Source organism: Passer montanus, unplaced genomic scaffold, assembly GCF_014805655.1.
Source record: "Passer montanus isolate IOZ18808 unplaced genomic scaffold, ASM1480565v1 scaffold122, whole genome shotgun sequence".
Classification (NCBI taxonomy): domain Eukaryota; kingdom Metazoa; phylum Chordata; class Aves; order Passeriformes; family Passeridae; genus Passer; species Passer montanus.
In genome coordinates this window covers 190184-217067 of record NW_024358945.1, presented here as the reverse complement: position 1 = coordinate 217067, position 26884 = coordinate 190184, and the positions used below count along the sequence as shown (strand labels likewise).

Genomic DNA, 26884 nt, shown 5'->3' with positions numbered 1-26884 from the left:
CTGGATATCAGTTAGCTTATTCAGGAAACGGGTTGTTACTTCAGGCCCATTCTCCATGGTTGGGATGTGCAAGTGCTGGCATTGGAATAACAGAGAGGGAGAAGGGGAGAGAAAGAGAGTAACATGTAATAACAGCTTCACATATATATGAATACCTTATGGCTGCCAGAAGTTTTAATAAGTATTTATCAATATTTATATTTATCTAGCCCTCCTTATGAGTAGGAAAGGGGGGTTAGTTTGGGGGTTTTGATTGGTTTTTTTTAAACAGGAGGGTGCTGCTAAGCCAGTGAAAAGGTAGAGAGTTAAACTGTAAAGCTCCTGCTCAATAAAGGCTAATCCAAGCCTCCCAAGAGATCTGTCCAAAGTGGAGGGAATATTGTGCAGGCAAGAGAGGTAACATTATACACAGCATTTCATTTCGAGGTATATTGTGTAGAAACACAACACTTATATTTACAGTACTTCTCACTCAGCACCTCAATGTCTCAGATTAGCTTAGCATCAGGCAATATCAATACATTTATTCTATTTTATTCATTCAGGAAGCATCACCCAGCAGACATTTATTGTGCTTATCATGTTCAGTGGACAAAGCACAGCCCTTCATGCAGCTGCACTGCCCCTGGTCACTGAACTAACTCTGTGCTGACTAAATAGCACCGAGTCAGCTAAACATTCTGAATGCCTGGGGAGCTCCACCTGTGCAGGAGAGATCTCCCAAATGGTGAGCAGCAGGGGAAGGCAGCTGTGCCCTGCCTGGAAACAGCTCTTCCACCAGAGCTGGGATCCCTGCAGTGAGGGTGAGCAACAGAGGAACCTGAGAGGGAAGAACAGCAGTGGCTCAGAAATTTGGTTCCCTGTGAAATTCTTCTCTCCTCAGCCTCCCCAGGTACCTTAGCAAAAAATACTGAATGAAAGAAATGTGGAAGAATGACATTCCTACATTTGCAAACAGGCTGAGAACTGTTCTTTTTCCTTTTTTTTTTATGTTTTAGATTTTGTTTTCAGCTATTAGGAAAAACCCCAGACAACAAAAGTTTCCTTCTGACAACCAGCAACTCACTTGGGAAACAACACACTGACACAGTTCACCCTTCCAGGCAGTGCACATTTTCTATCTCCCTTGGTTTTGGCTTTCATTTGCAATTAACTGTGATAAAATTCAGAAGAAAGAAGGGTTTAAAAAAAAAAAGACATTTCCTTACCTTGCCCTGATATAAAATTTTAGAGATGGGACATACAATGCAAGCTGTTCCAGCACCAAACATCTCCTTTACTCTGCTCTCTTCCAAGGCAGCTGTCAGGTCACTCATGGTGATGTATCGCTCAGACACTTTGAATTCTCCCTGCACAAGAAGCAGCAACCATAAAAATTGGAGAAAGTTTAAAAACCATAGAAACTTTAAAAACATTACTGGTTTTGTTTTCTACACTGAACCATTTCCAATAGGATTTTAGCCTAGTGACAGTAAGTCAAGTTCTGACTCTGATCTTGTGATCTTTTCAAACATGCCAGTATCACACAAGACGGATTTTCATCAAAAGAATGCCCTACAAAGCTGCCAGTGGTCTGCCAGGTGCAATGCTGATGATTAAGTGGCACTTCCCTCTGGTTTGGTGCAGGGTATCAGTATCACATTAGGGAATAACAAAGAAGAATTGTTATGGGACACTGGATCTCTCCACTCATGGTCTCTAGCGTGTTAGAGTTTGCCCAAAAATTACTCAATTATATCAAGAGAGCCTTTGCATCCAACTCTCAGACAATTCCTAAGCAAGATATATTCTGTTGATTAATTTCACCTGCCAGGCCAATTAATGTGATGTATTTTTTTAATCCCTAGTGAAATTTCCCACTGTATCCTGCAAACAGCTGTCACATACAAGAATTGACTGTACTACAGGTATGAGTAAAGCCATTTGCACTGCAGTCTTAACACTGGGAGTGCTTTACCTTCTACAAGAGTGGAAGAATGCACAGGAATCAATTGAAGGGATGTGTTTCAAGAAAAGAAATAAATGTCACACTTTGAAATTTGTATTTCACATAAATGTTTATTTGAAATTTGAAAAATTTCATGTTTGATGTGGTATTCCTGTTATCCCACTCTAAGCACAACCCCAGCCAAATCCAGGAGACAGGATCCTGGGCTTGACGAGCCTCTGGCTGTGTAGCATCCTTACCCAGGCTGCAATAAAACCTCTGAATACAGCAAGGCAGAGTTTGCTGCATTTCCAGATATGATCCAGTCCCAAGTGTCCAAAAAAGGTCTTGGATTTGCACTACAGAACAGGAACCAGACTGTGGCTGGGCAGGCTGCATGCTTGTTAGCAGAAACAAGGCTGGAAGCATGAGAACTAAATGCAGAAATAATGAGCTGATGACTGAAGTGCAGCTACGGTCATGCACAGTAATTCTTTGTTTCCTTGCTCTAAGTGCTGGTACCAGTGGATTTAATGAGAATTTTCATGTTAAATACTGCATGGAGCTACTGTAACAAGCTGGGTATTGTTCTGTGTGACAGGTGTGGGTATTCCTGAGAATCCCTGAATCAGCACACCCCAAGTTCCCAGCAGGTTCAAGGGACAGTGCATGCTCAGCCAGACTGGTCAGCAGCACCAAGCTGTGTGGCAGGGCTGACAGGCTGAAGGGAAGAGGTGCCATCCAGAGGGATGAAACCCCTGAAAGCAGGGTTTGTCAGGCTGGGCACACTCTGAGCCTCTGATCTAGTGGAAGATGCCCCTGCTCCCTGCAGAGAGGCTGGAGTAGATGGCCTTTGAAGTCCTTTCCAAGGCCAGGCTGGACGGGTTCTGGGACAGTGCCAGGTGTCCCTGCCCATGGCAGGGGCTGGAATGAGATGATCTTTAAGGTCCCCTCCAACCCAGGCCTTTGTATGATCCCAGGAAGCCAGACTGATCCTATCATTTTTATCAAAGCAGCTGAACTTTAGGACACTGAACACCAGAAATGCTGACTTCTGCTGAAGTTGTGACATGACAATTGAAAGCATTCCTGCCAAAGCACTCACCCAGCTGCGTGCCAGATCCAAAATGCTCTGCCTTGTCACTCCTGGAAGGATGATGCCATCTAAAGGTGGCGTTGCCAGCTCATTTTCTGCCAAAAGAGAAACACTGGTTGAAAAACAAACAAACAAAAGTTTACTGATATTACACCAAACATGTGGGTCCCTTACAACTCAGGATATTCCGTGATTCCGTGGCACCAAAAACAATCCCTACCCTGTAAGATGCAGCATTTCTCAGAGTTCTCTAAGAGCACAAACAGATACTCAGCTCAGGCTAAGTTGTTGCCGAGTGTTTGGAACATTTTATATTCACCTTTTATTATAACTTCAAGGTATTAATGTATTAAATATGTTTTTTCCCCACCTTTTGGGCAAGGAAGAAACACATTTAATACATGAATTTACACATGCCTAATGCCTTGGAGGTGGTTTTATTCCTCAGTGCATGACACCTATAACCATGTAACTGCACTGTGTTACTACTGCAAACCATTAAATGGTTCAGTCACCAGATTCACAGCAGAAAAGCAGAGGGAAAGTCATGCCTAATAATCCCAGTGCACATCACAACTTTCCCTGGAATGTTTTACCTAATTCAGGAATATGGGATTTAGCATACCCACTGCAGCAATAGGAAACATTTACCAAAAATTCTAAATTTCATTAAATGAACCAGCAAAGCAGTGGAAATCCTGCCAACCCTCCTTGGAAGGAGACTTCCTTAATGATCTTTGTTGTAATCCAGGCACCCTTTTTCTGTGCTAATTTTCTCTTTACACAATTAGAACAATCCTAAGAAAAATCCAACACTGACAACAATAATTCAAATTGTTCAGCTGGTTTGGTTTGTCAGTGTTTCTTGTTTGCTTTTGAAGAAGAGCAGTAGATAAATGTTCATCTAACAAAACTAATGAAATGGTAAATAAATGGCAAACAATAAACACTTGGTTAAACAATCCATGCTTGGAAAATACTTAAAACACAGGTCTGTACGTAGACTTTGTTCTTCCATCTGATCTCTGCAGCAATCAGAGGAAATCTTTTTCATTTTAAGCCATCACATAGTGCACCCACTGGCCCACTGGTTTCTATCATCAGAGAAGGATGACCTTTTACTCTTTTCAGACAGAGACTTGTAAGGCAGTGTCAAATCTGCACTGAGAAGTCCAGACATCCAGAGTCCTTCAGTAGTACTCCTCATATTTTTTCCTAACCATTTTATTTCCCTACTTATAATCCTTTTTTTCTTTACCTTATATACTATCCCTGCTCAATAAATCCACAAACCACGAAGAGCTTTGTTTATTTTTTACCTAGGTCACATAAAAAAACCCAATAAAAACATGAAGGTTTATATTTTACGTCCCCTTTCTCCCTGGCTGCAAGATCACTGCATCCAGGCCTGACTGAGCCTTTCTCCAAGGAGAACCTCTCATGAAGGTATTTCTAGAGATCCTGTGAATATTTGCAGCTGGGTAGAAGAGAGGAACGCGGTGTTTGTCCTTGGTGTGTGGGAGCAGGGTGAGCTCAGCTGCTCAGTGCTGTGTTGGGCACTCCACACGAGATTTCTGTGCACAAACACTGCCTGCCAGCTCTGCCCTGAGTACATCCTGGCTGCCCACTCTGCAGGAGGGGCACTGGGAGCTGGGATGGGTCAGGGGAGGTGGAGGATAAATTCACTGGATCTGCTACTCACTCTCCACTCTCTCAGGAAATCATCTGTTACTTCCTCATGCAGCCACCCATTGATTTATTCTCCTACCAGTGCTTCCATGTTCCTTTTATGAGGATCTATGCACACATCAGTAATAGGTGTAAAGTGCCAGGCCAAAATGTACAGAAATGCTACCCCTAGGACAGGCTCTGGTTTGACTAGCCCAGTGTCATTCCCCAGCCTACCCCAGACTTCTAATTCCATCAGCCCTCTCTTCTTCCTCACACAGTCAGGAATAAAAGCATTTCCTTTTCTCAGTCTGTCTAGTCTGTCACTCCTCTTTGTGATGCATGTCTGGTCCTAATTCTGGCACAGCTATCACAAGGAGAAGACTTTAAAACTCTCCATGAGCCACGGGGCTCACCTGATTCTAAACACTGAAAGCCTGAAATTCTGCATTTGTGACCCAGAGTCTACTACATTCCTTTCTTTAAGTGAAAACTTCAGATACTGTGGACTTTGATACCAGAGATTGTGATTACACTTCTCTGACTGGTGGTGTTGCCACAGATCTTGTCCAGGACCTGTTTAAGCTCAATAACAGATATTAATTGATTTGAGCTAGTTTGAAAAGGGGCCAGGCCAAGCCAGCTGCCAAACAGCACTGAGCAGACAGGACATGGAAGCCTCAAAATGTTCCAAACAGGCTGCTCTGTAGGATTTTGTCAAGTGTGCATATGATGCTCCCAGCCTGGGGCCAGCCAGGGAACATCTGCTCCCCCGGGATCCGGCAGGATGGTAACACCATCCAACACGGCACGCCAAAAGCTCATCCTCCCTGGGAGCTGGTGCCAAAGCAGCCTCCGTATGACATCAGCGTGTCCATCCCCCAAAAAACAGGCTGTGGGCTCACAGGCTCCACCTGCCTTCTGAGTTATTTCGATGGGCTGGAATGCGCAGCTGCAAAAAGCGGGAGGAAAGCGTTTGAGGGGAAATGTCAGGGTGCCTCCTCAGCTGACTCCTGTTGTTGTCCTACCAGCAGTACTGCCTGCCCAGTGCCCTGTTCCACCTGCTACAGGCTTGCTCTAACAGCAGCATTCCATCAGTGTGTTTAAGGGGGTTTTTAAATGAGCTCTTCCACGTTACACAAGAGCAGCTTTTGAAGACCTGTGCCTATAGAGCACAGAGCAGGTAAGATGCACTCCTGGGACACCCTCAGGACTAGCCAGGCTGCAACAATGCTGAGAAATTCACCCAAATATGTGTTTTAGCAAAGTGATACAATCCAAGTGAACTTCAGGATCCAGCAGAACCCAGAAAACCCTGTTTTCACTGACATTAACAGCTAATTTCTTCTAGCAGCTTGTCCTGGGTCTTCCTCCTTACTTCCCTCAGTCTTTTCTTCAACTCTTCCCTCATGCAATCACTGCCTTTGCATCTGTTAATTTGCTTTCCTCAATTACTTTTCCATCCTTTGCTTTGTCCACCACCTCATTCATTTGCTGCTCTCCCCTCCACTCTATTTCTGGGGCTCTCTACTAGAAGAGAAGCTACAATCCTGGTTTTGTTAGCACTGTAATTGTACAAGACACTTCTGCAGCACAACTGATGTTCCAACTACAGAATAACTAGCAAACTTGCCTTAAATTTTACCCGATTGCTCCAGAGAATCTTTTAACAGATTTACTTTTTAACTTATGTAATTTTGAAGTGGGGACTATTAACCACCATTTCAAATGCAGCACACAAATATTAAATAATGCCCAAATGCTATTCACAGTGCCTTAACATTGAAGACAGAAGTAGAGCCCAAACGGCTGCAAATAATTTTGAAGAAATGGAATTTTTCAAAACTGCACACAGATTTCACAGCTAGCATCTTCAGGCTGGACATGTGTTTAAATTTTAAGGTTTTCCATAAAGCCAAGCCTGTATTCTAGGCAGAACAACAGACTTTGTGAGAGATTAAGTGAGTTTCAATGTCAAGAGCTTCCTGGGATAGTTACACACTCTGAAGAGGCATGTGGAAGGGACAGTAGGGTGACTAAATTTTTCACTTAGTGAACATAAACTATAAATAGGATTTGATGAATGAGGATTTTAGGCAACAGCAGAGATCCAGTTTTGGCCATATTATAAGCCTCAGAGCAGCAGTGGGAACACAAGAACAGTATGGAGCCAAGTCCTGCTGTTTTACCAAAAACTGAGCAGTTTTCTTCCCCTACTCCCTCCTTGATGTTACAAACAAAATATTTTTTCAGGCTCATCCTGCCATGCAGGACAAGATGTCACCTTTAGGCACAAAGGCTGCAGGGAAAGCCCACTCCCACTGGGAGCATGGCTCTCCTCCAGGCCAGGCTTTTCTGGGATAAGCCTCTGCTCACAAACCAGGGAGAGCAGCTCAGCTCCCAGCAGCGAGCTCAGAACACACAAAGATGGGCATTTGCTTCTGATGATCATCTGCAATTTCTGCCTCACTTTTTTTGATCCCTCTCAGCTGCAGCATTTGCATAAGAAAACCAAAGCACAGCCTGAGTGGGTGTCCTTTGTGAAGTGACAGAGTGACAAGCACATTTCCAAACCCCCATGCAAAGCCACAAGCAGGTATGTGATGACACAGGCTGGCAGCATGGGTGATTCTCAGCCAAAAATGCCACAAATGAAGAGTTACTCAGCACCCTGCAGACAGCAAAGTGCTCCCAGAGGGCAGTGCCCATGCCCTGTGAAAGGACAGGTCTGCCAGCAGCCAGCCCTCTTGGGTGGCAGGGATTACAAGCTGCTTGCCACAGCCACCTCACAATAGCAGCATTGAGCCCTGCCCTGGTGGCACAGTGATTGGCAGGTCCTTGGAACAGCACCGTGCTGCAGCTGCCTAATTCCAGCATATTCCTGGTTTAAGGACAATGAGAACATTGAATTTTAATTATGTCCCCACTTCAGTGTCCTTCCCTGAGCAGAACGAGCCAAAATCTATTTTCATGTTTTTCCAGCTAAGTTCCACCAGGCAGAAATTTGGCCATCTATCTACACTGACAGATCAACTGCTGCTGCAGCAACAAGAAAATGTCTAATTTTTGTCACTTCATTCATAAAGCTTCACAGACTCATTCAGCACTGAGGGACTATTACCCTCTTCTTACAAATGTGGTATAAAGATTTTGCAGAAGAACAAGCCCAGCAGTTTAGTCTCCTTTCAGCAGGCAGCACTCACAGCTGCTCCAGAATCCCCTCTCTCACAACTAACACTCACCCAGTGACTTTCAGAAGAGAACAGGCACTTTCTTTGTTAAACCATCTTCATTAAAAAGATTGTGATCTGCATTCTAACAGTCATTCTGTGGATTACAATCCCAATCATCTCCTCTGTTAAAGTTTTCACTCTTTGTGTTACCATACCTCCATCTTCATTTATCCAGTACAGAAACAGATTCATCGTTCCAACTTCAGTTATTTGGTGATCTTCTCCATAGAGCCACAAAACCTGCTGGCAGCCAAACTCCAGGGCTTCTTGCTGGGCATAAATAGAAGAACCATAATTCCTTCAGGAAAAAAAAAAAAGAAAAAAAATCAAAGAGTTATGAGTACCTGGTTGGGCATCTTCTCAATTTAAACAAGACTTTGTGCACATGAGCAAGTGCTCTGCAACAGTCTTTATGAGTACCTGGTTGGGCATCTTCTCAATTTAAACAAGACTTTGTGCACATCAACGTCATGAGCAAGTGCTCTGCAACAGTCACTGCTTGTCCCTGGGATATTTTCACTGGAAATATTCCACCAGTATTTTACTAGATTGTTTGTACCTAAAACCCAAAAACTTTGAAGGGCTGAACAGCACTAACAACTCAAACATATCCATCCAAATTGTATTAACATACCTCTTGTTCCATATTCTGGACATTGTAATTATTGCAACTGAAAATCCTCAGAAAGCATTTATCTTTATTTAGCAGTTGGCATCCTGGAGAGAGGGCAACAAATCCCTTCCAGGTTTTGGGATTTTTTGGTGTTTTCCTTGGGTTTTTTGGTTGTTTTTTTTTAAATTCATCTACCTCATGTCAGATGGGGTAATATATGTTAGATGAAACTCTTGGAGAACAAGTAACACCAGAGGTGAGGGGGTATATTTCCTAATAAAAGATATTAAGAGAACTAGCATCTTCAGGAAATGCAACTATGTCTAGATTAATTCCATATCCTTTAGGAGCAAATTTTTCTAAAATGCTGCCTACAGAGTGAACCTGACTGAATAATGCCTGCTGCTTTGAGGGGAAAAAAAAAAAAAAAACCAACCCTTTTTGCTTCTATCTTCAACAACCTTCAAGATGCAACGTCAGCAGCTGAACCTGACTGAATAATGCCTGCTGCTTTGAGGGAAAAAAAAACCAAAAAAAACAACAACCCTTTTTGCTTCTATCTTCAACAACCTTCAAGATGCAACGTCAGCAGCTCCAAAATGCTGACCACACTGAAGCCAAGTTCTCACCTCTGGGCACAAATCAAGTCAGTAATGATTCCAGACTACTCTTTTTCACAGCTGATGTATGAAGGATCCACAGGAAACAATATATTTCCAGAAGTAAGGAGAATCTCATAAAAAAAGTCTCTTTCAAAAACCAGACCACATTTAAAACTGCAAGAACAAATCTCATTTAAAAACATCTTTTTTTTTTTAAGAAAAAAAGCAAAGGTTCAGAACATCAGTGTGAATGAAGGAAAGTTATTTTCCTGATCTCTGACTTTTTTAGCAGCTCAGCTGAGCAGCACTTGACAGCCACTGACTCCTGCCTGGCAAAGAAACTCCTGGCTAGGAGAATCCAAGGAAGGAGGTGAGCAGCCAGAGCTGGCAGCAGCTGCTGCACTGATGATGCAGCACAAAGTGCAACTCCAGTGCCAACTGCTGCAAGGGCAAGAGCCAAAGTATCTCATGGACACCTTCCAGGTGCAGCTCCTCAGCCTGAGATGCTGCAAAAAAAAAAAAATCAATTGGCTGTAATATTTAAAAAAAAATGCAACTGAGTTGCATAAATAATATTAGCAAAGCACAATTCTGAACTCTTTGTTGTAGCACATTGTTTATTTAACCACTGCACTTAATGTCTCTGTTTATGCTGGATTAGATACTTCACTAAAATCCAAATCTGCTTTGTGAGCTGTGTGGAAAAGGCAGGATGATTTTCCTTACCCTCCCACTTTGCAGTCTCCTGTTCCCCCTTTCCACGCTCTCACGTATTTTGGATCTGCCCACAAGGATATTGGATTAAAGCTTCCACTTGCAAAGTAAGGGCCCACAGGGCTCAGAATGACATACAGCAGGGCTTTGGTCGGCTTCTTCACTCCAAGGGAAGGCTGAAAATAAATGTAAACAAACCCAAAGTTACTGCTGTCCTTCAAACATCAGGGGCTGCACCACCAGCTTTTCAAACACTGCTCTCAGTGGGACTGCAGCACGAGAGTGCTTTTACCAGCACAGTGCAAAGTGCTGCAATGAATAAAAAATACTTCTATAATTCCCCCCATCCAAGCAACACAACCCTAATTTTATATCCTGTCACCATTCACTTACAGCCATTCCATTTATCTATATGTTATCCTAGCACTCTCAAACAGTTTCAAGTTTTTGAGAATTCAAAGATCAGCTTAACAAAGTGCTATACAATTATATGAATATAATAGAATACAATACAAAATAATAGAATAAAATACAAAATAATTGAATACAATACATAATACACTATAATACAAAATACAATATCATATATAATACAATATATGAATATAATAACATGAATTAATCATACCAGAAGCCCAAAAAGCCTTCAGGGGAAGGAGTGGCAACTACAGCAGTAACAGCAGTGAAGAAACCACTGTCAGCTGCATTAGTGAGAAGAACTGTGCAGTGCCAGCTGGCATTGCTGGAGTTGAGTGCTGGCTTTCCGATTGTCTGTGTGACAGCTGAAATTATTTGCCTGCTAAAAATAGCTCAGACAACAGCCCAGGAAATAACCAACAATGTCAGAGATTTTTCTGCCCCTCCTCTCTGAGAGATGGCTTCTCACACTCCAAGTCATCACCATCAGTACTTGAAGGTGCAGGTAAGAATTCTGGTGTTGGCCCAAGCTCTCCAGGTGCTGAAAGGGCTCCTTTGATTTCTGTCTGCCCTGCTGCTTCAGAAAGACTTCTAACAGGATCAACCAAGACCTTAGTATTTTTGCTGATGTGATCATTTAAAAGATTGTGCTGCCTGAGTTTCTGATTGGGGTGATTGATAAACATGCAACCTGGAAACAACATGTGATAGTGGAAAGGCCACAAGGGCTGACTATCCTGAAACAAAGCTCGGAGCAAAAGAATTTTCAAAAACAAAACTGGGGTAAACACCCCAATTCTAGTATCAGTACCTTATCGTCACTGAGTAGAGATTCTTTAATCTGAAAATCTGCAAGTAGTTTAACAGTATTAAATTAATGGAGTCCTAGAACCTATGTGAAATGTAAAATGCTCACGTATGGTAACTACTCACAGACAGGGATATTGCAGGAGTTTGGCTTATCTAGCGTGGAACCTACATTCTTTAGCTTCCTTGTCCTATGCTCTACCATTGTGCATTTCTCTCTTGCTACTGCTGAAAAAAAAAGAACCCTGAAGCATTCAATAAAAACTCTAATTCCCTTTATCAACACTACAGAACTGACTGACACATGAAACTCAGAGAGGACACATAAATACCTATTTGCTAAGGAGCCCCTTAGAAGGTCAGTTTGCAAGAATAATTGACAGAGAGGCTAGTCCTTAGCTCTGCTGAAAGTATCTCTTCTGAGACATCTTAATTTACAGAGCAGAATCTTCCAAAAACTCCTATGTTCAGATATGACTTGAAATTAAAAAATGTACACTGCAAGTTGTGATCCATCATGTTCTCTCAGAATTATTAGTATTTTAATATTATCATGTCAGGTACAACTGTCCTTTCAGCACAACCCACATTAACAAGCATTGCTCCATTCCCACTGTGAGTAGTGGGAGGAAACTCCGTTTATTTTCCGTGCTCTGAACCAGTGTGCCCACTGAGTGGCACTGTGGTCAACCTTAAATTCGCGCTGTGGACTCCCAAGTAAAACCACAAATCTACCCTCAAACTTCATCCTGTCACCTACTGACTGCTGAGTATCTCCCTGTATGGATGGAGGGCTTTGCCTCATACCTAAATAAACAAAAGAATAAAAAGAGAGGGGAAAATAAACGTTGCACACCTCAGTTCCAACGAGGGTAGGACGGATATAGAGGCTGGCAGAGGTTGAGTAGGGCACCCACTCCTGCTCCACTTCCACCAGCTTACGGATGCACTCCAACAGCTCCTTCTGGTCAAAAGACTGGCAAGGAACACAAAGGAAAAAAAGCAAATGGAGAAATAATGCTGGAACACTTTGTGGTGCTCACAGATCCACATGCTCCAGGGAGCAGCTCCTCAGGATATGCAACAGCGACACGCTGCAGTGGTTCACATCTTCCCTGGGTTCATTGTTAACAGAATTTAATATCCCGTGGTCTTAGCTACGGTGCCTTTTTGTGCAGTATCCCAAGTGGCCTCCTCTGCTCCACAGTGTCCTCCTGAGATGGTAAAAAGGAGCCACTGACCCTTCTTGCCCCCAAGGCATGTGGAGAACTCCCTGTGCAGCCAGCTCAGCCGGGCACACAGCACCACCTCTTCTACAGAGGAGCGCTCTGCTTTACAACTCCAAGGGCCAGCAAGTCCCCCAAAGTTCCCAGGTTCTTACAGCAATTAAGCTAACAAGCCTGGGAGGAAGTCCACTGGCCAAGATACAATGGCTGAAAGCAGTGTTAAGTTACTGGCATGACCACAACCAAAGGCACTCAAGAGGCTGAACAACTGAACTGAGGTGCAAAGAGGAAAAGGGAGAACATCAGCACCAGAGCAGGTCAGACAGCTGCCTGCATGCAAACATCTGCAGGACAGCACCCATCCCTCAGAAACACGCTGAGGCAGCAGGGAGGCAACAATGAAAGCAAAACACCCACTGTTCTGATCTTAAAATAAGCACTTAAAGGGTTTCCTTCAACAAGTAAGATCTGTTAACAAAGTTTTACTGCGCTATCAAAGGCTTAGGAGTGTTGGATAAACATTATTAGTGAAAAGCTACGGAGATGTGCACTCTGGCAGTGAAAAGCTGCTCTGAGGAGCCTGTTTGAAGGAGCAGGAGCTGCCCTGGGTACCTACTGGCAGGGTTGTCCTCAGTGCTGACCGTGCCATCCTGTCCATGTTGAGGGCCGGCCGGAACAGGCGGATCTTGCCGTCCACTCCTCGGTAGGCCTTCATCCCCTCGAAGAGCTGCCGAGCCAGGAAGGGGGAGAGAGCAAACACCAGCTCAGACACCTCAGCCCGGGATGATCCGTGCCCATGTGCAGAGAAAAGCCTCACCCTCCTGCTCACTGCACTCAAACATGGAAATGCTAACTAGTGCATTCTGGCAATGCACTCCAGTGAGGGATTCATCTGCAGCACAGGCAGCTCATCTTTGTAACATCAACTTCAGAATCCCTCATCACAACATCTTTTTTTTTTTCATAATTTGGTTGCAGCAATTAAAATTTGTAGCATGTGTTCGGCTTAACAATTCCCTCACATCCTTACTAATACCAAAGTCAAAACAGCAATTCTGCTTACATAAGGGATCTACAGAATTTCATTATATATATGTATGTTAATTATTCTTAGAGCTCTGTCCAAAACACATCTGTTAGGAAGTATAGAATAAAGTAATTGAGAGCATTCTTGTGAAGTTCTTGCTGTAGTTGTAGCAGGAGCTGGCCACTTATTTCCCTCTCATACTGTGGAATGGGATTTAGCCTGCATGAGAGAGATGTAGCCTTACTCTAAAGATAAAATGCATGGAAATATTTTCTTTATATACTTTACAGGGAATTTAAACATAGTTATCCCATCAAACTGCAGGATCCAGACAACTGGTGTTGACAATCAGAAACCCTTATATTCTATCAATGCCCTCTCCTAACCACATCAAAAAACACACCCACCAAATATCCAGTTATTTTCAGTTACAGACTGGTAATTTCTGGTTATACTTATAGACAGAAAACACATGTACTACATGAGCTCACATTAATATATATATGTATACACAAATCTTATTTAGATTAAGTATTAAAGGCTCACTTATGCTTACAGACAACAGCTCAGATTCCTAGAATTTTATCTTCCAAAGCATTTCTTGGTTCATTAAATTTCAGTGTTACGTTCTATGAATTTAACTGCATCACTGCTGTCAGTCTCCTCAGGCTTCTCCTCCTCTGACTGTTCCACAGAAAGTGGCTGGAACTGCATCCTATGTGGTTGGAAGTCTAAATATCTGTATTATCTAAATATCTATATTAGCTGTAATATTATCTAATATTATTTTATTTGGAAAAAATAATCCTGTATTTGTGCCCAAGTAATTTGTTAACAGAGTTTCACTGTTGCCAAATTCTGGATTTTTCTGTTAGAATCAGTGAAATGCAATCTTTGGAAAACTTGTGTGCAGTTCCATGGCAGAGCCAGGTCCTTCCACATGACAAATTTTAATTGGGTTGTAACTGCGTTGCAGAATCCCAGCAATTTTCCTCAGGCTGTGTGCCAATTATGTAGCAGAACCAGAATTAGAACCCAGAACTTTCTGCCTTCAAAATCTTAGTCCTGTGGCAATGCCAACCTTATTAAAAGCTTGGCACAATTTTGAAAAATAAGCTGCTGCTAGGGTAGACACTGTAGCCACAAGAAAAATAAAGTCTTTAATAAGGGACAGCATAGCTGGTCATCTAGCTGATATTTTGATATGATTTTTACTGATAGCACATGGTTGTAATGCTGCTTTCTTATCACAGAACACATTTTTCCCGCCCACCCTTCTCCCAAACACATTCACAGAACTTTTAATGAGAGGGAAAAGGGAGGAATGTCACTACTAAGAGTCGATCAATGGTTTGACAGAAGTAAGAATCACATCATTACTGAAACACAAAGCCTTCTCAAGATGTTAAATTTTTTTCTCCAAAAAGAAGCACTTTTCATCTTCCAGAGCTCAGTAAAGCCTTTCACTCGTTAAAAATGGGAGACAGTGATGTGTTCCAGAAATGTTCAGCTTTAATGAAAGCAACTGCTGTGGTTGCTGGATGGTTGGTTGCTACAGTGGTGTGAGAACAGCATTATCTGTACATCACAGGAGCTGGATCTGGAGTTCAGCAGATCCAGATTAAACACTGCACCATGAAGGGCAAGGAGAAAGGGGAGGGAATGCCAAACTCATCACTTTCATTATACCCACTGTGTATTCATTGAGCCACAGCAATGACACCAGATTCTCCTCTCTCTCTCCTCTTGGCTAGAGGAAACGTGATGCAATAAGGGTAAAAGAATAAAAAAAAATGGGAAAAAAAATAAGAGCATATTCATATTAGCAATGATTTCAGACCAGGCCAGAGGCCAAGCATTAAAGCAATGTGCTACTAAGAGTGAAATACAGATTTGGGACTCCAGCGTGGTTTCTCACTTCCCGGGCAGATCAAGAGCTCAGTCACAGGGGCCTGCTGTAATTTACACAGGAGGCTTGGTGACTAGATGAGGAAAAATTCAGTCAAAATAAAAATGGTGAAGGAAGGAGCTCAGGGACAGCAAGCAGGGGAAGCTTCCCTTGTACCAGTGGTTAAATCAAAAACAAAAACAAAACAAAAAAAAATTAAAAATAAAAAAAGGAAAAATAACTGCCACCTACCCAGAAGTGGGAGAAGTGGGCTCCCATTTCAGGTTCTGTGCCCTGCTGGGGCTCCCACACAGGTGTGAGCACAGCCCAAGCTGCTCTCCAGGCACCGTGGGCAGCAACCAGCTAAGCACAGAAACTTTAACCACGCTGGTTTCTGACTTAACACTCCACTTCCCAAAGTTCCCTGCTGTCTGTTCCCTCTTCAAATCCACCTGTAACACTGAGTGCATCAGCTAGCCCTGAGCTCGAGGGACTGGCTCAGTTCAAACAAGCACCTGCCTCGTCTGTCCTGCGTGTTCAGCCCCCAAATTAAAGCTACTCTGAGAAGCCCATGGTCTGACACACATCAGAGACAGCAACTGGACCAACCCACTGCCAGTGAACAAGAATGGTTTTTAAAATAAATTTATTACCACTCAGGAAAGAGCTCACCTTCCCTAGGCTAGGACTTTAAGTGGGCTGGCATCCCCAGGCCACAGCAGCTTGTGTGTAAATAACCCTGCTGTAAATAATGCAATTACTCTGGAAGAGCACCAGTTAACAGAACAAGATGTAACTCAATACTAATAAACTTAAGGCAGTAATACTCCTTATATTGCAAAACTGTGGCTAATAAAAGAAAATTGTGGTTTCCAAATCAATGTACTACTCACTTCCACAGCATAATGCAGGGCTGAGGAGGCTGGATGTAAGGAGAGGTTCTCCAGAGGCCTAATACAGGGTTTCTCCCAGCCTGAATCCAAGGACCATTCAATTGTCAGCATGTTATCAGTGAACACAGTTCCAAATACCAGCCCAGTGGGGTCTGGTTTCTCCTTGAACGTCGTAGCTGGGGTGATAATCAAGTCGGAAGCCTGAAGGAACACAGAGACAAAAATGAAGTGTATCAAAATAATGAAGTCAGACTGATTTAAAATTATTCTACATCAGTGAACAAGGACAAGCCTTAGTATTTTCTCTGTAGGGATATTTAATGACATGATGATTAACGGCAACTAACCTCTAAGTAGCTGGCAAAATATTCATAAAGTGCACACAAACATATACACAGTGCTGTTACACAAGAAGCAGCATATTTTGAAATTCTGTTTAAGAATTAAGTTAAAGAAGCAGGGCAAGGTACAAACCCAGAAAATCAGCACATGAAATCTCTTGGACACTTAGGTTAACACCCCTGTACAAGTTCCAGAAACACCCAATTGCTGAACCTCAGAACATAAGCTGATCATCAGAAATTGATCACCATCACAACTAAGCAGATGTTACACTGATTTTCCTTTAATACAAAAAACCAATGTGAGAGATCAGAGCCAGACAAGTCACTTATGCCACAATAACTTGCTCCTTCAAACACTTATGATGCTAGGAACATCCCATTAGCAAGGAGGCTAAATGCTTCCCTGCACCAGGGACTGCAGAGACTCTCTTATAAACCATAACAAGCTGCAGGTATGTGCCACAGGGTTTTGTACTGGTTTTGGCTGGGATAGAGTTAATTTTCTCTGTGATCGCTCCTGTGGTGTGAATCATCCCAAAGAACAGCAGGGAAATAAGGAATGCAGACCTCTGGCATGTCACTCCCCTTTTATTCACAGGTAGGGGCTGGACAACCAGAGAGGGCAGAGCCTTGATTCACCCTCTCCTTTCTCTTCCTGTGCTTCCTTCTGAGCATTTAAACTGCTGCTCAGAGGCCAGGGAGAGTTCAAAGAATCATATTCAAAGCTGCATTTTCCTTCCTAACATAACTCAGAAAGCACTGGCCCTTACTGCAGACCCCCAGGTAGCTGCTCAGAGGCCAGGGAGAGTTCAAAGAATCACATTCAAAGCTCCATTTTCCTTCCTAACATAACTCAAAGCACTGGCCCTTACTGCAGGCCCCCAGGTGAAATCCTGCTCCTCTGTGCTGGATGCTAGACTGGAACAGAGGTAGTCCAGAATACTGATCAAGTAATTTGCAAAATTATTATTTGATCTAAAAAGGTGTTTCTGCAAGAGATTTATTTCACTGTCTTGGACATCGCATCCCCTGCATGCATTTTGAAAAAGAGACAATATCAGTCCCAAGCTTTTGAAGAAGAGTACCCCCCATCTCTGTAAATAACCTAATTTTCAAGATGTCTTTAATGAACAAAGACCTGTTGATTAGTTGTTTTGGTTTAGGTTTGGTTGAGGTTTTTTTCTGCTTAATGGTTTAGATGTGAAATTAACTCAGAGCAGGAGTACATGAACAGCTAAAAGCTTGTTTCAACTATCTGCAATTATAAGGCTTGTCTAGATATTAGAGTGCATTAGTCTAGTTGAATTAATACAAAATCTGATGAAACAACAATTACTCTTCTTAACTCTTCCCTTTATTCTTCTGACAGTGCATGCTCCAATGGGAGAAGCACCAGCTAATGATGTCCTGAAACTAATTTTACCTGGCAACCTTTTAGCACCCTTATCAAGCTTTAGGAAAAAAAGGTATCACAGAAGATGTGGATCAGAATAAAAACTACAGAGAAGTGTTTGCAATTACCCAGGGCAGGACTCTGCGTTCAAGAAAACAATTACAGGGGAGCAGGGATGTCAGTGGGGTTTAAGTGAGTGCACAGAACACAGCTGTATCCCTGGGTTTATCTCTTGCTAAAGAACTCCCCCTTCCCGTGCTATCAGCTGCTTTCCCTGGACTCCAGGCTCCTGCCCCTCAGGTCACTTTCATTAGGGTAATTATGGTACAATAAAGTGGCCTGGGGACCATTATTATCATTTGAAGCCTCTTCTCCTAAAACTCCCATCTGTGTGCTGATTTCTGCTTTCATGACTCCCTTTGCAGCCTCCTCAGTGGTGGTAGCACAACTGTTCAAAGGCATCACTTCAAACAGTTTGTTAAGTTTGCTGGGGTTAACAACAGCTTTTATTTAAGGATGGGGAAGGATTTTAACCTGGCTCTTCTCATAAATCCACAGGCAGTGCAGAGGGAGCAGCAAGCTGAACAAGTGAAGAAGCACACCCACTGTGTTTCACTTGGAGCCCCTTGAAGGCAGAAAGCCCAGAGAGGCAGGAAACCCCGACCCTCACCCAGAAAAGCAGCAGCCAATTCCCAGAGCTTCCTGGAACTGCACAACCTGACTATCTGCCCTTCCTCACTCCCTCAGAATTTGGGCAAAGCAGCTTTCCTGCAGACACAGTGCCAACACCTGAGTCAACAGCGTCAGGTACAGCAGCTGACCCATGACAATTCCTTCAACAACAGCAGGAACAGCCTGGCCAAGACCTTGGAGACAGGCTGAACTGCACAGACCAGCAGGGCAGCAATCATTCAACAGGCAAAAAGGCAATTGTTCTCATTGCTAGTCTTTTCCCATTATTATAATCCTGTTAGGCTCTCTGGAGATCAACTTTTTTTGGCCATTACTTCCTTAATATCCTTTCTGAGTACTCTATTCCTTCACCCATTGTCTTTTTCTCCATTTTTTTTTACTAAGCAGTGTAAATAAACAGTGTGCAACAGCACCCAGATCTTTCAGAATGTAAACGCTTTTCACGTCAAGGCAGCATCCAGTGCTGCAATGCATTTGGTTTTCTTTTTCCATGGAGGAGAACACATCAGGAGGAGGTTTTGGAGGGTCATCCTCGGAGTACTCTCTCCCACAGCGTGGTCTGCATGAAGCATTAGCTCAGCCTCTTCTGGGTCCCTGAGAAGCAGGACACTCTACACAACACCTCACCTGGCTCACAAACCCCTTGGGATTCAGGGAAGAAAAGCAAACACTCAGAAGAACCCACAAAAAGGGAGCAGAGCAAGGCCAGCTGACAAATGCCAGGGTCTGATTAATCTGATTAATCAATCAATGCCTATTATGTTAACATCACTCTTTTAAAGATTGTCACAGTGCTATCACCTACGACCTTCACAAACAGCAATTTACTTTCTTCCTTTGCCAACATTCCCAGCATGTTAAGGATGCACTAGAGATTGGCATTACCTCCCATCCAGATCTCCACTGTTTGCACTGCCAACACAAAGGGGAATTTTCAGCTAGGCTTGTGTTTTGTTTGCTTTGTTTATCAAACATGCTCTCAAGCACCTCCTGATGCTGTTGCCCAATAAAACCATTAACCTGGAAGGAAAACTGGTAAATGCTGAACCAAAAGGATAAGGGAGATTAAAAAAAGACCTTGTGGCACATGGTCTAAGAGTGCAGCTATTTGGCACCTGTTTTCTAAAGTAAAATCACACAGTCCCAAGCCTGCAAAACCTCCATGTCACAGCAGAAAGGGATGTAGAAGATGTCCCTCCAACATCCCAGCCCAGGACACTCTGGAAAGGAATAGGAAATATCAAATTGCCCTGCCTGTGGTAGGCAAAAGGGAGTTGTAGGGAAACCAGGCACTTATTGTGGATTTTCAGGGCTCATATGGCAACATTAGACGTACACAGGGCTGCTGGCCCCAAGAGACACCTTCTGAAACCCCCCAGCTGAAAAGTGCCTGCTCATCCCAGTGCAGTTTCTTCCAGGGCAAAGCTTTACCCAGCCCAAGTAAAGAAGACATATTGTGACCTCACAAAACCAAAATTCGTCATTTGACCAACACAGATCATCTCAATTATGAGCTGGGCCAATTAAAGGTGACCTGCTGGTCCATGTCAATTTTAATCAAGGCTGTGACAAGCCATCCTGGTGCCTGGCTGAGCTGGCACTTCAACGCTTGTTCCACCCCACCTTTGCCATGGCTTTACATGGATTTGGAGCTGACACAGCCCCTGGCCAGAGCTGGTGCTCTCCTTGTGGCACTCCCACCTTTCTTACCCCAGGTAGGTGCAGATGGCAAGGGCTTGTCTTATGCTTTCTAGGAAGTTTTGTCAATGCCTTCCCAAACAATCCTTTGGCTGCAGTTACTTGCACTGCACTGAAACTCCAGACCATAAGCTGTGACAGGTCTAACTCATTTGACACAACCAAGCTTTTCTAAGCACTGTGCTAGGCCAGGCATTTCTATCACTTAATTGAGTAAAACCAGACCTGGCAGCCCCAGCTGTAAAATAACTCACAGGTCACCCAAAAACAGCAGCAAGTTTCCGCAGAGATCCCCAAAACATGAACATGTACCCAAGCGAGACTGCCTGCAATCTCCTCTGATGAAAAAGTAACCTCCCTGACCTCCAGTCCAGGTGATTAATTCAAGATCACAAGCAACTGCAATAATTTTTTATCTTATGCTGAATTTGTAAGCATATCCTAGGAAAGATCAGGGCCTTCTCATGCAGAAACAAACACAGAAGCACAGGCAAAATCAAATAACTTGCTTTGCCCTTGCACTTGAGAACAGCAGTGGAACAAATCCTGAGAAGGAGACAGACTACAAAAAGCATAAGGAATTACTGTGATGGGGAAAGGTAACAAAGCATAGCTGAGGAGAGTTGGAGAGAATTAATAAAGTAACATTTATGTAAGCTATCCTATAATCCCTTTACCATCAATACTATTTTAAATTTACAACAGAGCCTGAGGCTTGAGAATGGAAAGTGTGCCAAGATATTATAATAAGATTTGAGGAGGAAAAAAAGCCCTATTTTTACTACTACTACTATTATCATTTTTAAAAAAAATTCCATCTTCTGCAATCCCATGGTAAATATTAAAAAAAATCTTTCAACATAAAGCTTCCTTGAAGCTTCATCTCAGAAGTATGCTAGCACATGTAATAATTGGACTGAGTCCTGGAATCATTGCATCAGGTTGGCTGTACATTGGGTAATAAACCACAGAACAAATGACAAAGCAAAAGAGAGTCAAAGGCTCTGAATCAGCTGTGAGACACTCATGGAAACAGCAGGAAATATGGCTGGAAGGACTGTGTCCAGTCCATCCTCTGCAAGGCATCTCCCCCAAACTATTCACAACAGATACTTCTCAAATATTTGTCTCACCAAAGAATGAAATTCTGCTGCACTCTGCAAGAAAAGGAGGGCAGCATAACCTCCTGCTGGCTCCTTCAACCTTTCCCCTGATCTGCCAGAGGCTCCAGCTCTGCTGCAGCAATGTTTGATCTGCAGCAGTAGGTAGGGAAGTAAACCTGTTCTGACAAGAAAACAGAAAAGTGGTTGGAATTGACATGAATTTCTTGCCTAAAGGAATGAAAAGGGCACCCAGGGCAGCAGCACCGCTGAAAATATATTCTAAAGCCCTCAAAACACAACAGAAGGGAAATAAAGATGTTGGAAAGCTACAGTCAGGCTAGATGACAGAGAAAGCATAAAAGAATTTTCTTTTTCCCTAAAAACATTCATTTCAATGGCACTAACTAAATTTTAAGAGTTCTCCCATGTTGCTGAAATGCTGCCTGCATAACTTCCCAGTGATTTGATCCAGAGACCATTTGAGTTAATCAAGACCCTTTCTTCCAGCTTTGTAGGAATCTGGATTGTAATGCAGGAAAAAGTACTTGAATCTCACAGCCTCATCCCTTTCTTCTGCTTTAGGAAAATTAAATGGATTTATAATTGTCAGGTTTGGGGCTTTTTTCCTCCATTACTCACATTAGTTTCTTCTCCACTGACATATTTCAAAAGATGTGTTTTTAAGGTTAAGGAAGATGCTGGTTCCTACAGGTCCTAAGGAATCCTTCCACCTGATATTAAGGACAACTTAAGAAATAAATCAACTTGATTTTAGTGGGGTCTGCCTCCTCTACTCTAGCTATTTGTATTTTCAGATCTACAAAAAACCAGTTACTTAGTATGTCTCCTATCAAAAAATTCTCTTATAACATTTCAGATATGATTCTCTCTATGTAATTCAGACCACGAAGAGGTTGATGAGTCTATTAAACATTGCAATAAAACCAGACACGCTGGCTGTATTTTGGTCCCACGAATCACTTGTTTGGTAACAGCTGCTCCAATCAGCTACGTGGGGTGAGCAGTGTGAGCAGGCTGAAATGCAGGCATGGCACTGCTGTGAAAACCACACTGCTGTAGGCTCTGTTGCCTTTGGGCAAGTGAGCTCTAAAAACCCTCTTTGCAGTGTAGGCACACCTGGGATTCAGAGCAGAAAGAAGCAATTCCATTTAGGGAAACACAGACTGCAGTTCCCTAACAGCAGAAAGTCCTCTCATATGTTTGTGAGCAAACATTAAAACAGAAAAATAAAAAAAAAAATCAGAACTAGGACCATTCTTCACTAATGGCAGGCATAGCCAGTTACCTAATCCATGTGGCTCAGTACTAACACAAACTGCTTTTCTCAGAGATCTGACAGCTGGGTTAATGCAATTCCTGATGCTGTGCTGCTCCTTGCCTCACAACCTCTGCATTTCTGCACAGCAGCACAAACACAGTGTTCCATTTTTAGAAAGACTTTGCCTGGGAGAAGGTTTGAGTCTAACACAAGCTGAGGGCTCACACTGGCCTGTGACACAAGACTGGAACAGAGAGGTCTCCGACATTTCACCAATAACACATCCTTGCACCAAGATTCAAGACACTACTGTCTCCTGGTTGGGGAAATATAATTTGTATTTCACACAAAGCAATAGAAACAAAAAAAGATTATTTTTTTTTTGCTTCTGACCTTCTCTGAGAGAGGTAGCCATGCTGAAGGAAGAAATGAACTGCAAACCTGAATTTCAGACAGCCAAGTTGGAAGTATTTTGCCTAAGTGGCCTGGCCAGTCACAAACATGTTGTGTGGAGTAGCCAAGAATAGAATCATAATCTCGTATGTCCAAGCCCTGCGCAGTTGCAATTAAATCTTCTTACCCTGATTTTAATAAGCTTGCCAACAAGCAGGGAAGTGGATTCATGGAATGCAGGCATTCAAAACCTTTTGGAAATATAAAATGCTTTCATGGTACAGTCTCTATATTGTACAGAGGTTATGGGAACCATTTCAAACACTCATTAACCACATCTGACTCTTCCTCAGATTCCATCTCCCTTTCACACTGGCAGACAGAAGGTAAACTTAAATATTGCCATGAAATTCAGTGTCTGATCTGCCAGTGAAAATGCCACAGTTTGCCATTTTATTCCACGCAGTATTTTCTTAAAAAGAGGGACTAAATATGGGATTAACATAACTTCCAACTCTCTAAGCTGTGAATTCATGAAAAGTTAGGATATCCTTTCAAAAGCAAGCAGGAAGGCCAAGAGAATCCTATGGAAAAAAACCAATCCAACTTAATTCTCTTCCTAAATTGTAGCTTCTATTCAAGTGTGTTCAGCAAAGAAAACATTTACTGGGGATATGACATCACAACGACATTAAAATTTAAGAAATCTTGGAAATAAGTATGGACACTATGGATTTTTTAAGTTTTGGAGTCAGCTGGTAAGTTGACTTTGATCACTGACTGGTGCTAAGCCTTGCATTTTAAAACCAATTCTTTACCTTGGAAAAAACAAATCCAGAAACTGATACAAGCTAAATGCAAGCCCCAAAATTCAGTGCAATTTCTGTACTGTTACAGACACATCTTAAGCTCCTAGTGAAAGAAAGTGATAAAGGATCACTGTGCTATAAATCAACTCAGCCAAACTGCCCCTGGCTGTTTTTTCAGCAGTTTCCTTTTATCTTGGCTAAAAGCTCCTATACTTGCCGAAGACAATTAGCTTTATTTGCAAATCCTTCAGCTCCAGATAACAGGACAGCCAGTTCCTCTATTACAGCTTAGAGAATCTATTTGCTAAAAGCCTGTAACTGTTTGAAGAGCATCACCCACTTGAAGAGAAACACAGAACCACTTGCCATCGGGCTGAAGCTGAAAGGAGCTGCCAGGGATCCCAAATTCCTTCCTAATAACTGGAATGAGAGCAGCAGATATGTGTCAGTCTGGTGCACCTATTAATAGCAATATCCAAAAGAGTTTGTGCCATGCCCATGTGGATGCAGAATATCACAGAAACCACTCAGCACTGCTTATCCTGGAACTGGTAAGGATGAGGGAATGGATTTGATGCAAATCACCTGAAATAATTCTGTAGCCTATACATACCTGCTAGGTGATGTGAAAGCACAGTGATTGAACAGTATTATACTGACCAATCTTTCTAAATTCAACACAAAAACCAAATAGGTTTTGTTTGCTACCACTGACAAGAACACAAAGCAAACAGATTCTGCCAAAATCAAAATAAAATCAGAATAAACTTTTCTTAAGCGGGGCCCAGCTCACACATGCTAAATACTGTTATGACAACAACAGAGCTGGCCTCCAGCTTGGCACTCCTGACCCAACAGCTCTGTACTTCCACAGAGTGACGCAGAAATGAGCTACCAAATGGTAACTTCAGGGCTTTAGCTGAAGAGGATCAGGCTGGACACCAGGAGAACAGGAATTGTTCAGGAGAGCAGCCCAGCACTGCATTCAGCAAAGGCACAGAGAGCCTGCTGCAGGGCTGATGGGAGCCCCACTTCCAAAGCATTTACTCACTTACTGTATCCTGTTACACACATATCCACTGGGCTGTTTCTCTTTTACTGCTTCAAGACAGTTTATAGAAGAGCAGATTTTCTATACACACATTCCAGGGAGCTACTGCTCATCACAGCATCAAGATGTCATTACGATAACAAATCTCCCCCCTATCATTTGATATAAAGGAAATGTTCTATCTCAGCAAGCAAAATTTTTAAATGGAGTCTAATATAGAATTTAAAATGGCAATGCAGGGCATTCTTCTAATATCCCCCCTGACACTCACAACCCCTGAAGAATCAACAGCTGAATATGTCAGAAAGCCTCATTGAGTGCGCATATGCTTTGGCAGCTAAATCATTTACTGATGTCAGCAGAAAATGACAAATTGAGGACAAGCTGGGGAGAAAATAATATATATATTTGAAAATATAGAGATCATGTAAACTGCTTTATATTTACTAGCCTTGTACGGAATATGGTAACTATAACTGTGTATTTCCTCATACCAAAAAATACTTGAGTGTTCCCCTGGTCCATATGCTCTAAGCATGTCAGCAACTTTATCTACTGCTCTATAAAATGAAAATAGAGGAAAGCTGCTCAGTACCTCCTAAACTCTTCCAGAAGTGGAACTTTAACCCTGTCACACTAATGTGCTAATATGATAAAGTCAAGTAGCTTGGACTTTAAGATGATGTTTCAAAATTCAGACTATTCAGTATTTTATGTACTTTGATCTTTGCATTGGATGGGAAACAAGAAAATTTGGTAAAAAAAATTTTCATCTTTCATTAAAAAACCCCCAGGATCAAAGAACTGTTTGTTATTTATCACTGCCAGCAAACGTCTCACATACCATACAGTTTTCTAAAATAAAACTTAAAACCATCTATTTTCTCAAAATGGATTGTTTTCTCTCCCAATTCCCAGAGTAAGGAATTCTATACCCCACTGCATTTACCACAAATCACAGGCTCCCTTAGTATAAAAATGATTATGGCTCACAGTAATGTAAAACTTTCACTGGCAATCTCTCAATTTAAAACAGGAATGGAAATTTGAACCTGCACTGGAAAAAGAATTCCAGTTTCTTCTTGTGTAAATGCACAACAGCTTTAGATTCTGCGGAAAAATTGTCAGAGATTTTTTGGCTGGGGTTTTTGGGGGAGGTTTATATACGTAGAGTGGAGAAATTTGAACCTGCACTGGAAAAAGAATTCCAGTTTCTTCTTGTGTAAATGCACAACAGCTTTAGAGTCTGTGTAAAAATTGTCAGAGATTTTTTTGGTTGGGGTTTTTGGGGGAATAATCTTTATATTCACATTTGTACAATACTTAGCACAGCATCACCTAACTCACAGCTTAAAAAACATTACAGCAATGGAAGAAACAAACACCAAGCCATACATCCCTATGGAAAATTCAGTGTATCCAGCACCTCACCTGGCTGGAGGGGAGATGGGCCTGAAGCAGAAGCCCTGCAGGTGCACCAAGCCATACATCCCTATGGAAAATTCAGTGTATCCAGCACCTCACCTGGCTGGAGGTGAGGCAGCCTGAACTGGAAGCCCTGCAGGCACATCAGCAGAGCACTGCAAGCCCAAGATGCTGCAGCACAGCCCTGCTCCAGCCAGGGGCTCACATCCCACTGGCTCAGAGCCTGGCAGAAAACTGTGGGAGCACTCACAGATATTCAGAGTAGCACTGTGGCCACATTCCACAGAGAAAAGCAAGGCACAACCTCCCAAGGATATTCTGGGATTCACATGCTCTGAACCTCAGGGAAAGGAAAAACAGTTCTTTATCTCATTTGCTGCGCCTGTGTTTGTTCACAGGTGGAATGCATTGCTCACCTGAAGGGAATTGCTCACTGGATTCTGGTGTGTTTTGATTCACTGACCAACTGGATCCAGGTGTGTGTGTTTTGGGAATGTTGGCTGACAGGAGATGCTGTGCAGGGGAGCGCTTGGCAGATCCAGTTTAGATGTAATGTAAATATAAATATGTAAATGTAGTATAGAA

The 26884-nt window shown here is 42.6% G+C and overlaps 1 protein-coding gene across 6 annotated transcripts in view; it reads right to left on the bottom strand.

The window, feature by feature from the left end:
* The window catches only part of BCAT1 (branched chain amino acid transaminase 1), a 56131-nt gene that overhangs the window by 4044 nt on the left and 25203 nt on the right, over positions 1-26884 (bottom strand). For all 6 annotated transcript variants that reach the window (XM_039698253.1, XM_039698254.1, XM_039698255.1 and 3 more), the window contains exons 5-12: positions 16112-16312; positions 12920-13030; positions 11934-12053; positions 9866-10029; positions 8080-8222; positions 3033-3118; positions 1209-1349; positions 1-75 (exon numbers count right to left, since the gene is read on the bottom strand). In XM_039698253.1, the coding sequence (XP_039554187.1) occupies positions 1-75; positions 1209-1349; positions 3033-3118; positions 8080-8222; positions 9866-10029; positions 11934-12053; positions 12920-13030; positions 16112-16312 (1041 nt within the window). The remainder of the gene's footprint in view (positions 76-1208; positions 1350-3032; positions 3119-8079; positions 8223-9865; positions 10030-11933; positions 12054-12919; positions 13031-16111; positions 16313-26884) is intronic.